Raw genomic sequence first — 14,365 nt, 5'->3', positions numbered from 1 at the left:
AAATGCATTATTAAATTGGCACAAAAGTGTGGAACTTGTGAGGACAAAAATGGACAAGTGAGAACCTGCGGGAAAGGGCTCCGAGGGTAGTTTCCCGGGTGGGGATCCCGCTGAGCTCAGGGAAGGCGGAGGTTCTGATCCGCCAGTTAAGAGAACAAAGCCCGCGACCCACCCACGGGGGGGGGGGGGGGGGGCGTGTCTGTCAGCAAAACCCGCATATGAAGCTGGGACTGGGCACTAGATGGAGAGAAAAATCCTCTCCAGATGTCCTCTGAGATTTTGTTACCAGGCCTCCCTAATTTGTCACCTGTGTGGCCCCCAAACAGCTCAGAGTAATTTAAAGTGGTCCTAAGTCAGCAAGAGCCCCCGGCAGCAGGCAAAAGCTAATGCTGACCCTTCCTGAGGACCCCAGGACCTTATCCAGGACTCAGGGGGCTGCCCTGGATGGAGTTCCAAGGGAGCAAGAGTTCCCAGAAAAGTCACCAAAAGCAGCACAAAGGATGCAATGGTGAGGACGAGCCAGCAGACACGGCCTCATCCCACCCCAGAGGCTTCGGGGGCAGCATTACTGCTAAAATATTTTTATAAAGAAAAGAAAAACTTTAAAACATGAGCCAAAGTTCTATATAATTAAGCAAGAGAGCAAAATCTGAAAAAGAAGTGACTAGAACGCCTGGGAGTGAAAAATATAAGGCTTAAAAAAGACATTTTAATGGTGAGGATAAATGGCATATTAGACACAGCTGACTAAAAATGAGGGCGCTAAAAGCTGGAGCCCAGTTATGTGGAACAGAGCACAGCAAGATGCGGAGATGGGAAATGTGGAGAAGGTCAGCCCTTGCAGAGTCTAGAGTCCCAGGAGGAGGGGACAGAGGGATGAGAAAATAGTGGAATGGCTGAGCATCTTGTAAAATTGCTGTTCTAGAAAGGCTCACTGAATGCCAAGTAGGATTAGGGCACACACGCCGTAGAGGCACTGCGGAGACCGAAGACAAGGAGACAGTCTCAAAAGCCGCCAAAGACAAAGGCCAGGTTACCCACATGGGACCACGGGGAGTGAGGGCCGGCCTCCCAGCACCACAGCAGTGACAGCAGCCAGCACACAGCAGGGTGACAACACTGTGACAACAGACCGCGCCTGACAACCTAGAAGTGTGTACGCAAGGCAGCTATGTCTCAGGAACAAAGCTGAAATAATTTATTTTTTAAAGAAAAAAACTGAGAATTTGCCACCTCACTAACAAGGGCATTCTGAAGGATGTAATTCAGGAAGAATAAACATGATCCCGTTGGCAGGTGGGAGAAGGAAGAGGGAGGAGGGACCACAGCCACTGGTAACAGAGGGCGAGGTGAACACAGGTGCTCCCTGCGTAAACAGGACAGCATCTGAGTTGCACGGTTCAAAAAAAGCACACAAATCCTGGACAATAAGAGCATATAAGCTGGGAGAGGGGACAATCAGAGTTAAATTAGTCTCTGGCCTTGAATTTTCAGGATTGTTAGGTTAAGAATGCATGTTAAAATAACCATTAGGGAACACACATTGAGGCTAAACTTCCAAATAGCAGAGGAGGGGAAAAAAATGGAACGAAAAAAAAATCTAAAAGCAAGGAAATTTTTAAAAGGAAAAAAAAACAGGGACAAAGGATAAAATAAAGTGTTAGTCACCATGAAACATGTACACATCAATTTCCTGCATGGTTTGAAGATGAAGACTGTCAAACCAGGAGGAAAAAAACACATGTCCTCTTTCAGAGAGACACATCAGAAGATGAGGACACAAAGGACAGAAAGAAGCGGCGAAAACAGTTATGGGGCAACGCCGGAAGAAAGCTAGTACAGAAGTGTTCCCATCGACAAAATTAACTGTAAGGCAAAGAGCATCACTAGAGATAAAAGATAAATTTACCAAGAAGATGTAACAATTCTCAACTTGCATGCATCTAATTAACATAGCCTCAGAGTATAAATAGCGAGAGATGGCAGGTCCCCAAGAAGACACGGTCCCACTATTCTGGGAGATTTTCACATTCCTCCCTTGGTAAATGAGAGATCAAGCAAAACAACAGTGGAAGGAAGGGAATGAAGGGAGGGAGGAGGGCAGGAGGAAATAAAATATGCGAAAATCTATTTCTTCGTTAACCTAACAGATACAAGGAGAACATTAGACCCCCAGATTAGAGCATGTACATCCTTCTCTCCGTTTATGAAAAGTGAACACGAACTACACCTAAAAAATATGTCAGATGACTCATACAGGCCACCGACATGGAGCTAGAAATCAGTAAGGCACAATAACAACACACAAGTACACTAAGTCACCATGAAAAAATGTCTTTTAAAGTGGGTCACAGTCAAAAGAACAGTGTAAAAGCTTCTGCCCTAGAGAAGCTCTTACAGACGATCGTCATAATACACGACAAAAATCCTCCTAGAAGTAGTGACTGTGACAGCAAAAAGCCAGTCGCAGCCCAGAAACCCAGGGCCGGAGAACGGACGACAAAGCTGTGGCACAGTCACATGAGAGACCGTCCTGAAAATGACCGTAAGCTCTTGAAAGCCCCACCCTCAACACGGATGAGTTTCCAACTAGAACAATGTTCATGGTACGATTCTGCTTACACAGAATCCAGGAGGATGCAATCACTGCACAATATGTTATGCAGAGATTCATTCAAAGCTTGTACAATATGAAGAAAAGGGAAACAGAAAATTTGAGAAAGTTGTTTACTCCGGTGAGGGAGCCACTGGGGAGATGTGTGCAGGTGGCTTCCAAACACCTGGTCAAGTTCCAGCTCCTCAGCACAGATATTCTGGCTGATCCTTATACCTTCATTTTTCTGCATGTTACTCAGTGTTTAATAGTTTCCCAAACCTGGGTCTCTACATCCAAGCTGACTTTTCAGTAGAAATATCTAGATGGACCCTGGCTTTCAACTAATCATTCTTTCCCTTTTATGGAAATGAATGATTTTTTAACATGTACATTTCTCCTCAAATAAGCTTATTCATCATTTAAAAACACCCCCCAAAATGAAAACCTTGGGAGTATGTTTTTCACTCCTGGCAGGCTGCCAGCACTGCTGGGCTCAGGACCTGTCGAGACTGACCCCACGTCCTAAGATACAGAGGGATAGCTGTTTCAGGCAGTCAGAGGTGCCGTGAATGAAATGCACAGAGACCTTGTTAAGGCTGATTCAGGAGAGATTCGTGAATTAATATGGGACACCTGCCACCTGCCTCCAGGTACTTGGTCACAGATGTCCACTAGGTGCCGAGGGTCCAGGCGAGCAGGCCACAGCTGCCTGCTTGGGGCCACCTGCCTCAATTCTGCTCCAGAGGACCAAGCACAGAGATGTGACGAAGGCTCATGTGCAATCAAAGCGCCAAATACAATCAGAGGTATCTGAGTAATATTTGTGCATGTTTTCAAAAATCCACCTCTGGACCTCCCGCTGAGCTTAAAAACAAAGGATGAAGAATCTTTCCCACCTTCCTGTCCACCTTCGGGACCTAGAGGAGCTTGCAAGAGAAGGGCCCCTCTCAGGGTGCTGCAGGTCTCCTGCTGGGAGAAGGTGTGGGGGGGGAAGGGGGCACATTTAAGGGAACACAAAACACCTTTTATGTCAACACACTCTTAATTACAAAGACTTTTCACCAAACCAACCACGACCTACCTCGTGTTTTAAATCTATCGTAAAGTCGGATTTCAGGGATTCACTCTTTAACCTCTTGGTAAGCCTAGAAAATAGAGGCAATTAGAGTTTTTTAAAAACCAAAAGAGGTGTCAGACAAGAATAACACATTCTCGAGACTATTTAATGTTTGAAAACAGATAAAAATATACATTTTAAGATAAAACGGTTTCATTTCCCTGAAGCAAAGGGCTGTGAAAACACAATTATCTGTGGACCAGTAAATGAAGGCAAGGTTTGTTGCAAATGTAGCATCGTTATTTCAGCATCTGGAAAATAACATAAAACAACACAATATAATAAATGTCTTTTCAAAAAGCCATGAACTTTGTTGACTCCTAATAATCCTTGACAAAATAATGACAGAGAAAGAAAAGGGCAGAAAAGAAAAAAGTTCGCATGACAGAGTAACAAAAGTGGCTCCTTTTCAGTCTCCTCCTTTTAATAACCTCCATGAAGTCAAGGAAAGGGGACAAAGGGAATGAACACTCCTGCAGAGGGCGCTGTTGCTCATCTACACAAAACAGAGCTTCCCCTTCCTTCTGGAGAGAATATTGATTTGATTAATTATTCAGCCCAATAAAGGGGCTCCATGATCAGAATGAATTTGATCCCAGCCAGTGCACTGAAATTCTACTCTTAATGGTCCAGTGGTTGGTACATACGGGCCTGAAGTTGTCCCCATCAACTTTAAACTGGACAGGAGAATCCAGTTAGACACTGAGGATAAGTGCTTACATTCCATGATTAGAGGCGCTCTACTGCTGGACATAAGTAAGAAACACGCAGCCCTTACTGCCCTGAAACCAACCACAGAGCGAACCAGATTTAGGATGAAATGATGCTGTGTGCCAAGCAGCAGAGAGAGAGAGAGCCAGGGTCCTCAGTAACACGGCTGATCTCCCCTTCCAACAACAGCAATAATATTCCCTTAATCCATGGTGAGTAATTTTCTGCTACTTGCATCCAAAAGCATGCTGATATAATTCCTAATAGCAGAAGGAAATGACGTCAGCCTACGAAATTTGGAACCGGAAAAGCCAACCATCAGAAGATCCAATGGCTGCTTTATGCCTCCTTTAGTTCTACATATAATCTATGCCTCCTTTAGTTCTACACCAATCTCTTGAAGAATACATTAGAATCTCCTATTAGAAACCCATTTTAAAATACATCGTGGCAACAAAATAGTTGATCTTGGATGGGTTACATCATCTGTTTATTTGATTACTTGTCTGCATCATGAGAAAAAGGAAATGTGGTCTAACTAGAATTCTGAATTTGGTGTATGGTGGAGTCTACATCTTCATTTTGTTTTGCTTTTGCTAGAGGAGGGATGGGGAAAGACCACAGATATTAATGCACCGCAGACATTCTGTAGTTACTTGGCAGCCACTCAGCGTTGTGCGAGCAGAAGACACTGAACACAGAACTTAGCTGGTGCCTCCCTCCTCTCTCATGTCAGAGTTCTAGGGGAGGTGCCAGGAATTTCCTGAAAGGTGCAAAAGATTAGTCTTTTGGCCCCAATTCCTTCAGCCACAGTTCCCTGCATGCCCTACTGCAGTGACATAAGACCCTCGGGTCCTCCCATTCCTCAGCAGAAAGTGTGGTTACGTGTGACCAGGAGGAGAGCAGGCTGGACCAGTTGATAGATGTTTCCAGCAACCTTGTGAACACGACTGAGGAGACAATCATGTGCCCGTGGGACCAACTCTACAAAATGCCAGTTAACCCCTAACATGGAGTCTCCCTGGACAAGACTGCTCTCCTGGCCAGTGCAGGAGCCCTGGCAGTGAGTCACAGGCCCAGCCCGAGGGGGTTTCGAGAGAAGTGTTAAGCCGGAGCCGCAGCACCTGCCAGGCCCTCAGCACCTCTACACCCTCAGATTTAGAAACTCACCATCAGGGAGCCACTGTCTCAGCTGCCAGCCCCCAAAAGACCCCTCTTCTGTCATGATCTCTCGAGCCACATGGCCACCCATGCATTGTCTCCTTCCCCAGATGAGTCCAGTTCCCAGAAAGAATTTCCCACAGTGCTTCTAGCTGATGGACCCTGTATCATACAGCGGTTTCCTGGTAGCCAGGATGGCAAGAAAACAGATTTTGCTGTTGCCATTTTTCAGATCTACATTAGGAAGGATGTATATCCTTTCAAATACCAAGGGAGTCATCAAGAAGTTTGGCTAACGACAAATGACAACATATCTACCATCTACAGCAAGCCAGAAACTCTCCAGGACTACAAACCCTAGAAACAGGACACTTACTGTAGTAATAGAAACACTCTCTTCGCAGATGTGTTATCAACTTTCCACTCCCTAAAGAACAAACGCGTACAACCAACTCGCATGATTTGGATTCAGAGAAAGCCAGTCAACAACCCTATTGCTTCTGGATTATGACCTAATTATCCTCGCTTTTCACACCTGGAAAAGCACGACTGTGCTCACACAAACAGCTCCGTACGGTGATCCACAGCGCCTCTCAGCGGCACCTCCGGCCCAGCCCGAGTTCAGATACGCGTGTATCCCCTGCACATAGTGAGCCCCCCACCTCGGCCCGGCCCTCCTGCTGTTCGTCCCCTCACTGCCAGCCAGGCACACCCAGAGCTCTCTAGGTCCACCACCAGCAGCGCTCAGGCCTCCACGTGCAGAGCTCCCAGAGCACTTCCGTGCGCGCCCTTAGGCTCAAGGTCATCATTCGCCTTGCTTTGCAGGTGAGTCAGAGGAAGTTCAGAGCAGCTGGGTGGTGAGTCCAAGGGGCCCAGCACGAGACGGAGCAGAAGCAAGAGCCCCCCACGTCTGGCTCTGGCCGCAGGCCCCCCACTCTACCACTTGCTTTTCAGCAACCTCACCGAGATCCATCAATTACAAGACTCAGGGAAATAAAAGTTGATTCATACATGAAATGAAATGAAAAGAAAGTCTAATAAATCCTTACTTGTTTACAAGTGGCATACTCAGGGCCCAGCCAGCAGCGAAGTCTGGATACTTAAACACTGTGGGGTTTTCAGAAAAGGCATAATGGTGAATTATTGTAGACTCTTCATCGTGTAAGGCTTTTCCTAAAAACCATTCCTGTTAAATAAAGATAACAGAATTGTTTAAAAAGCCATTTCATGCAAGACCAAAAACAAATTAGTATCATGAGTCTCAGCTAAGTATTCTGGGTGACAGAGAATAAGCATAGATTGTGTATTTTTTTTGAAGAATTTTAACCAAAATATAATTAATACTCATATGATAATGAATATAGCATAATCTTTGTCTATGAAGAGAGTAACTTAAGATCAGACCATCAGGGCAAACAAAATGTTAGTCATCATTATACTATAAATGTATAAAAGTGGTATTTTATAGAATATTCCATATCAAAATACTATTAATATAAGGAAAACGTGTTCCTTTATGTCCCACTGATGTTTGTAAAGAAGAATTTGAAAAATTCCTCCCGGAATCAATGCCTATTTTATCCATTCACTTATTCGTGCAATTAACATTTATTATTATTTGTTATCAATTAACATTTGACATTTATCCCACACCAGGTGGGAACAGAGCTGACACAGTGGGGAGACAGAGAGTAAGGAAGGAAGTAAAGTAACATTTGACGTGACCGCAGCGTGCTATGACAAAAACGAACCAGGGTGACTGGGGGTCCCTGTGGGAGGGAAGGCTCTCAGGAGGGAACAGCTGAACTGAGATTAAACAACGTCAAGAAGCCTGTTGTGCACAAATCTGGGGAGGAGCAGGTGAGGCCGTTAATACAGGGTCCCTGAGGTGAGAAAAAGTTTGATACATTCGAGGAAGAAATAAGCCTGGTGTGGCTGTAACAGACTGGGTATGGGAAACAGTATGAAAGAGACGCAGGAGCCAGACCAGGGCTTAGATGTCAGAGTCTGGATCAGACTCAAACTCTAACAGCTGGAGATGCTGTTAAAGCAAAGATTGAGGGCATCAGAAAATGACAAAGGCAAATGGGAATGTGAAGGCTAATTTCCCAGAGAGCAGGGGAGCCCCCCAGGAGGCCCATATTCACCTCCTTTCACCCCAAGGGATTGCTGGTCCCAGAGCAGAGAACAGCACACAACAGAAAGCAGGTGGGGACTCCTGCAACCCGGCTGGACTGCAGAGACAGAGGCTGGAGCTGGAGGCTGCCAAGGAGGAAGAGATGTAACGGGATCCCAGAGAAGGGAGCCCAGCATTCTGCCTGCAATTTCCCGTCAATTCCCAGGCTGCACAAAAACCAAGAATCAAACGGAAACAGCAGTTAAAAAGCTGAGCAAAGACTTCAGCGACAGTTCTGGGAGCCAGAAGGGTCTGCCCAGGAGAAAGGCGTCCAGGAGTAAGGGCATCTGTAAACAGACCTCCCCAAACAAGGTCTACAACCCAGAGGAAGATTAAACCCTCCTGCAGAACAGCATATGATCCATAACCTCTTTTTCACATAAAATATCTAACATTTAATGGAAAATTACCAGGCATGCCAAGAAACAAGACCAGACCAAAAACTGAAAAATGAGAGATTCACAGATACATCAAATTTTGCAGTTAAAAAATAACTACAATTAATGTTTAAGACAATAGATGAAAAGATGAAGATTTTTACCCCAAAAAACTAGTATCTATAAACAGGAGTCAAATGGAAATTCTAAAACTAATTAATGCAGTAACTGGAACTAGGAATTCAAGAGGATATTAGACATAATAGAAGTGAGAATTAGTGACCCTGGAAGGTTAAGTTCAGTGAAAAATATCCATATTGCTGCACAAAAGGGAAAACAAAGAGGAACATACAGAAAAGAGCTTAAACGCAACATGGGACACAATGAAAGTTCTAAAATATACGATGCTGGAAACCCAGGACAGGGAGAGACAATGGAACTGAATCAACATTTGAGGAAATACAGGCTGAGAATCTTCTTTAAAAACTGACAGAAAGCATCAAGCCATAGATTCAAGAAGCTCTATAAACTCTAGTCAAGACAAATACAAAGAAAAGCACCCACAGACATATGTTGGTTGAAAACCCAAAGAGAGAGAAAACATTAAAAGTTGTTTTCGGGGAGGGGTGCACACATTTCTTTCAAAGGAGCAAAAATAGAACAACTTTTCAACAAAAACGGGAGACATGAAAGAAGGGAGCATCTTTACAGTGGTAGGAGGTTGCTGCCGACCCAGAGAGCTACACCTAGTGAATCTCTCTTAGGCGGGGTGGGGAACCACGCAAGCTTATGAGCAGGTGGGCGAGGTGGTCTGAATGACAGAGATACGGGATTGTCAGGATGGCAAGAGTGGGGAGCAGGAGACCAGTGGGGATGCTCTAGTCACGGTCAGCGGGAGGGTGCAGGCATTCAACAGGGAGAGGAGAAGTGGACAGCAGATGGATTCTGGAGGCAGACTCAGCTGCGGTTCAGGGGAGAGGAGTCCACCACCAGCCCCAGGGTTCTTTATATGAGCAACTGGATAGACAGTGAAGCCATTTCTGAGATGAGGGGACTGAAGATGGAAGAGGTTAAAAGGGGGGTGAGGAGTTCGGTCTTGAACACGCTGAGCTGGGGGTTCCTGTGAGACAGGTAGGTAGGCGCCTGACATCAGAGTAGGGCGCCCACGGCACACTCCCTCGGTCCCTTCACACTTGGCTAAATGTGACCTGACCTGTGCGGTATTTCCTGAACACCCTATACAGGAAAGCAAGCCCGCCCTCAGTCTATCCTTTATCCCTCTTACCTTGCTTTCTTTTTCTCCAGACGCTTATTGCCGTCTGACACATTATTTTACGTTTGTCTACTGCCTGTCCCCCCGCCACGAGAACATCCCCTCCTGGTGACCAGGGATGCTGTCCATCTCGCTCCCCACTGTATCCCCAGGGTACCTACCACGTCACAGATGTTCCCGAGGGCTGTGTTCAATGAACACAGCAAGCCTGGGAGAGCTTTCAGACGCAGCTGGTAAGGAAACGTCAGCATGCCACTTATATCAGCTACCCTGAAGACAAAGTCTTGTATATCTTCACTCTTATCCAACCACCACCACCTTGCTCCCCACTTCTTATCAAAAAATAAAGCTGCAGGAGGGATGCAGACTGTCTCCTAAGAGCCTTCTGCCTACGGTTGAGTTCCGGGCGCCTCCCAGAGTCTCACATTTGGGTCATTTCATCAACAAGTCATGAACATATGTGAAAGCCGGTAACACAGCTGTGTCCGGGCCCACAGCCCCACCTGAGGATTTCCTCTCGACACTCCATGGATATATTAAGTCACCCCTGGGCAAGAGAAGTAATTACAAGGCCAGCAGCCATGGCCTGAGAAGGAAATTCAGCATCTTTTTGAAAAACTCAAACTACTAAACATTAACCAATGTGGAAATCATCAGATTTAACATACTATGCAAATATAGCTTACTTAAAATTAAAGAACATAAACACCAGTATAGTTAAGCATTTTCTCACTGATCTTTCACTATCATAATCTCCCGTTCCAAACATGTATTTACACGGGACACACTTTTATGTTTTAACAACTAATAGTGGTATTCAGCTATTACCTAGTATATAAGGTTGTTTTTCATTATTTTTGTGGAGGGGTTATACTGTAAACTGCTCTAAGGGAGAAGTTAATACAGACTGAGTGAAGAGACACCTCCCCATCCTTCCTAGTGATTTTCTTAATGGCTTCTTAATAAAGACAATTATAATCAAGACAAACTGCAAAAGAGTAGGTCAGACAATGTCCTTTTTAGTATCTCAGAGTTACTCTTTGCCAGCACTCATGTCTCACCTCTGTTAAAAATAAAAAGATTCAAGACGCTTCACCAATGCACACATATTAAAAGCGCATTGTGAGGAAAAACAGAAAGACTTCAATAAGATACAGACATGTATAGAAATCACCTAGAAAGGCGACTTAACAAAGATTAATCACTTTAGTAAAGATTAAAGGTTTTCATTTAAAATAGTGTATAAAAGCATAAATTTGCATTTAATAAGAATGACAGAAAATATACTGAAGGGAAAAAGTCAGAATCAGACAAAATAGCAGATAACCCTAATGCATTGTATAATTATTATTTTAATGTAGTTCATATGTAGCAACATCAAGCCAGGTTTGTTTCATGCTTTTCTCCTAAAATTTTATGCAGTAGAAGGACAAACCCACACTGGTTTGGCTAACTTCAACATTATGTAATTCTTACTTCCTCATGTTAGTTTCAAAAGAAATAAAGCATCTAGATTGTTTTTTTCCACATGGTAGAGCTCGAAAAAGAAGAAAATATCTCATTTTTACCTCTGTTCTGTACTTGCTTTTCATGAACTTGCTTTGAACTTTTAGATTTATCATTCTAATTTTCATTCTAAAGTACAGTTAGTCACCATCTTCTGTACAGAATTAGAGCTATGGCGAATGTGAAAATAACCTCCAGGCGAAATGGACACTAGCAGGAGACTAAAACTCCTACATCCGAAAAAAGGTTTGGGAGTTTTCCTCAAGTCAAAGGAAAACATAAAAGCCTAACTAACGTCTGACATAAAACACAGCACAAAGTACACAGATGGTGCTTAGCATGATCTCAGAAGCCTGCATGAGACACGTTCATAATTCTTCTCTCCTTTGAAGGAATTTTTTTTTTAACCTAACAACCTTCTCATTCAATTTTATCTGTACGTTCCCAGAACTCAAAAGCATAAAGAGAAATCATAATGGGTCCTTCCAGCATTTAAAAGGCATGAAAACCAGTGGTTTTATTATAGTAACAAACTTTCCAGCCTTTGAGAATTAATCTAATGGTGATGGCTACCCAACTTTGTGTGTCTACATCAACAAACCAAGCAGGGTCCCGGAACCAACCCACCGTTCCTCATCCACGTGCCAGTTAAACCCGACTCCCGCCTGCAGTGGGCATCAGAACAGGGCTGAGCTGAGTGTCCAGTGGTACCAGAAGGGGCCCAATTCTGCTTATTCCACGTGTAAAGAATTCCATTAAGTGACCAGGGTGTGACCTGGCCTTCTCCAAGAGAACTGAACAGCCTGATTTACTTTGGACACATTTCCAGGGTAGCCTCTACACCTCCAGAGACACTGAACACAGCCCAGCTGTCCTGCTGTCTTTATAGGGTCATTCAGTCCTTCACAGATATTTCCTGACCACCTACTAAGTGTTGAACACCCCTCAGTGCTAGGAATTGGGATGTAAACAAGATCCAAACAAGATCCAATTGTGACATCATATCTGCACAAGGTAAAATTTAGAAATATGAATGCAGTGATGACCTTCTCACATAAGATGCATTCTGTCTCATTTCCAGACCTTCTCAAATATTGTTCCCCTGCTTAAAACGCTTCCTCTTCTTAACCTCTACTCATCCCACAGGGCTTGGATTAAATGTCACTCCCTGTCATGACCTTCCCAGGTCAGGTCTGAGGCCCTGCTCTGTGCTTCTAATAGAGCCCAGTGTTTCCCTTCGTAAGGTGTCTCACTGTTAACTGTAATTGCTCCTTTCATAGTCCGTCCTCCCCCTGCGACTCTGTACCATGCAGGTGATCAGGAGCCTTGTCTGTCCTCACCCCTACGATCACTCCTTGATACACAGTTGGTCCTCAAAAAATATTTAATATCTAAAATAATGTGTGGTCATTGTTGACGAAGAGAAATAACCAACTTAAACTTACTTTTTAACTCTAGGGTGTAGTTTTTAACTTTTTAAAACTGCTAACACATATAGATATTTTTTTCATTTGAAATTGGCTCATTATAAGTTCCATCCTCTGAAAGCTCCAAACCACAAAGAGAATTATTTAACATTGCTTCCAGATAGCCAACTATTATTTCACTTTTTTAAATTTTAAATTAAGTGTTTTTATTAGACTGAAAAGGCTCTTAATCAAAGTTAAACTTCTTTTAAGCATTTTCCCCAAAAGATAAGTACCCGTGTGGAGACTGTATTCACCTTTGATGGGTCGTATCTTCTGAGTGTTTCTAAGAGTTCTGGAATTTGTATTCTTGTCTCTTCTTCACAGAAGAAAATCCAAGATGAATTTCTGCTATATGTTACAGAAAAGCTGACAGAAAGAAATAGGTTATAGTAATCACTTCTATAATAAGGTTTAAAACTCATAAGCGGGACATGGATGAAAAACATAAAATGGCAAGGAACCTGGATTTTTTTTCCCCTATATTTTTCTTCCATGTATAGTTTCAGCTTATAGGAAAGCCGGATTCTACTGGTTTATGAAACAGCTAGAGTTCTTAAGGTTAATTCTTTCCATGACAAACAGCAATTCAGAAGAGAGATACTTTTCAAGTAAAATATCAAATATATTGACATCATATCTTTTACGAGAGAAACATATTTAAAAATAAAAGCTATTCATGATTAAGAATCAATCATCATGAAATCTGATTAAGGGAGTAGTGAGAAGGAAAAACAGAGTCCAAATTTCCTTTACTTTCCTAACTCTGAGGAAAAACACCCCTTAGTAAGAAACCCAGGGAGCCCCCGAGGGTCGGGCAGAGACGCCGGTCACGCACACAGCCCAGTGAACGTACTGCGGTAATAGTGGAAGTATGGTCCACGCGCCTTCCTGCTGGGCAAGCTGGTGAAGGAGGAGCACTCGGGGGCCTTCCTGAGGAAACAACCATCAAAGCAGAGAAATAAATAGAACAGACAATAGGACCACAATTTTTTTTTAAAAGATTCAGATTTAAGACCAGGTATTTAAAAAAAAAAAATATATATATATATATATTTTTTTTTTTTAATTTTAAAAGATCTGATGTTTTATTCTTTACACCACTCTCTCTTTTCTTCTCTTCAGGAGCTACTAGAAACAAAGGATTTTAGCTGAATCCACACAACTTCCCCACCAGCCAGGCTCCAAACAGGGCCCACGACCTCCAAGAAGGGTCCTCAGTGAGACCAGAGCTGACCTGAAACTTGCAGAGCCCGGGGAAGTCAGGGAAACTCAGCGGCGTAAGGACAGTTTTTATTGTACACACGACAGCGGTAGTACACGGAAAATAAAACACCTCGGCTAAACAAGAGCGTATAATGCCCCATTTACCTCCCGTGAAGAAAACAACTTTCAGAGTGCCCTAAAAACACTGAAACACCGCCATAGTGAAGAGCTTTGGATCTGTATACTAGAAACAGAGTCCCTAAGGATTCATAAGGCAAAAACAGTAATAGCATAATGATGGAAGTTCAGAATTTATAAACTTTGGAGGAACTAAGATCCAGAAATAAGATACAACTATGGTTGAATATGCATGGAGACACATACATACATACAAGAAAGAGACTAATTGTTAAACTATAAATGTTAGCTTTGAAGTTAAGCACTATTCAATGAATTTCAGGTTGTGACAAGCCAAAAGTCAGAAATCTAATACGCCTGAACACCCCCCCCAACAAACTTTAGTATGTTCTGTGTTTTATACTACCTACATCCTGGTAACTGTTACAGACAAAAGACTTTAAGAAGAAATGATTAACCATCTGAAACATTACCACAGTAATGAAGATTCCATACGAGTCCTGAAGTTCATATAAGTTTATTATTTAGGAAGAAAAGAATGGTTTTTAATTTAAATCTTTGGAATCTCAAATAAGCCTTATTTCTTTATATAGTATTTTTAGCTTCCATGTACAAATATGAAATGTAAAAACAGTAGT

General features: G+C 43.1%; 1 protein-coding gene across 5 annotated transcripts in view; it reads right to left on the bottom strand.

The window, feature by feature from the left end:
- Positions 1 to 14,365, bottom strand: part of B3GLCT (beta 3-glucosyltransferase) — an 84,626-nt gene that overhangs the window by 33,772 nt on the left and 36,489 nt on the right. For all 5 annotated transcript variants that reach the window (XR_012511641.1, XM_074378012.1, XM_074378011.1 and 2 more), the window contains exons 5-8: positions 13,240 to 13,316; positions 12,641 to 12,752; positions 6,635 to 6,771; positions 3,678 to 3,741 (exon numbers count right to left, since the gene is read on the bottom strand). Coding sequence is in view for 4 of the 5 variants with exons in the window: in XM_074378012.1 (XP_074234113.1) it covers positions 3,678 to 3,741; positions 6,635 to 6,771; positions 12,641 to 12,752; positions 13,240 to 13,316 (390 nt within the window). In the remaining variant the exon portion in view is untranslated. The remainder of the gene's footprint in view (positions 1 to 3,677; positions 3,742 to 6,634; positions 6,772 to 12,640; positions 12,753 to 13,239; positions 13,317 to 14,365) is intronic.

The sequence above is a fragment of the Camelus bactrianus genome, chromosome 14 (assembly GCF_048773025.1).
Source record: "Camelus bactrianus isolate YW-2024 breed Bactrian camel chromosome 14, ASM4877302v1, whole genome shotgun sequence".
NCBI classification, from domain to species: Eukaryota; Metazoa; Chordata; class Mammalia; order Artiodactyla; family Camelidae; genus Camelus; species Camelus bactrianus.
This window is presented reverse-complemented; position numbering and strand designations above follow the sequence as displayed.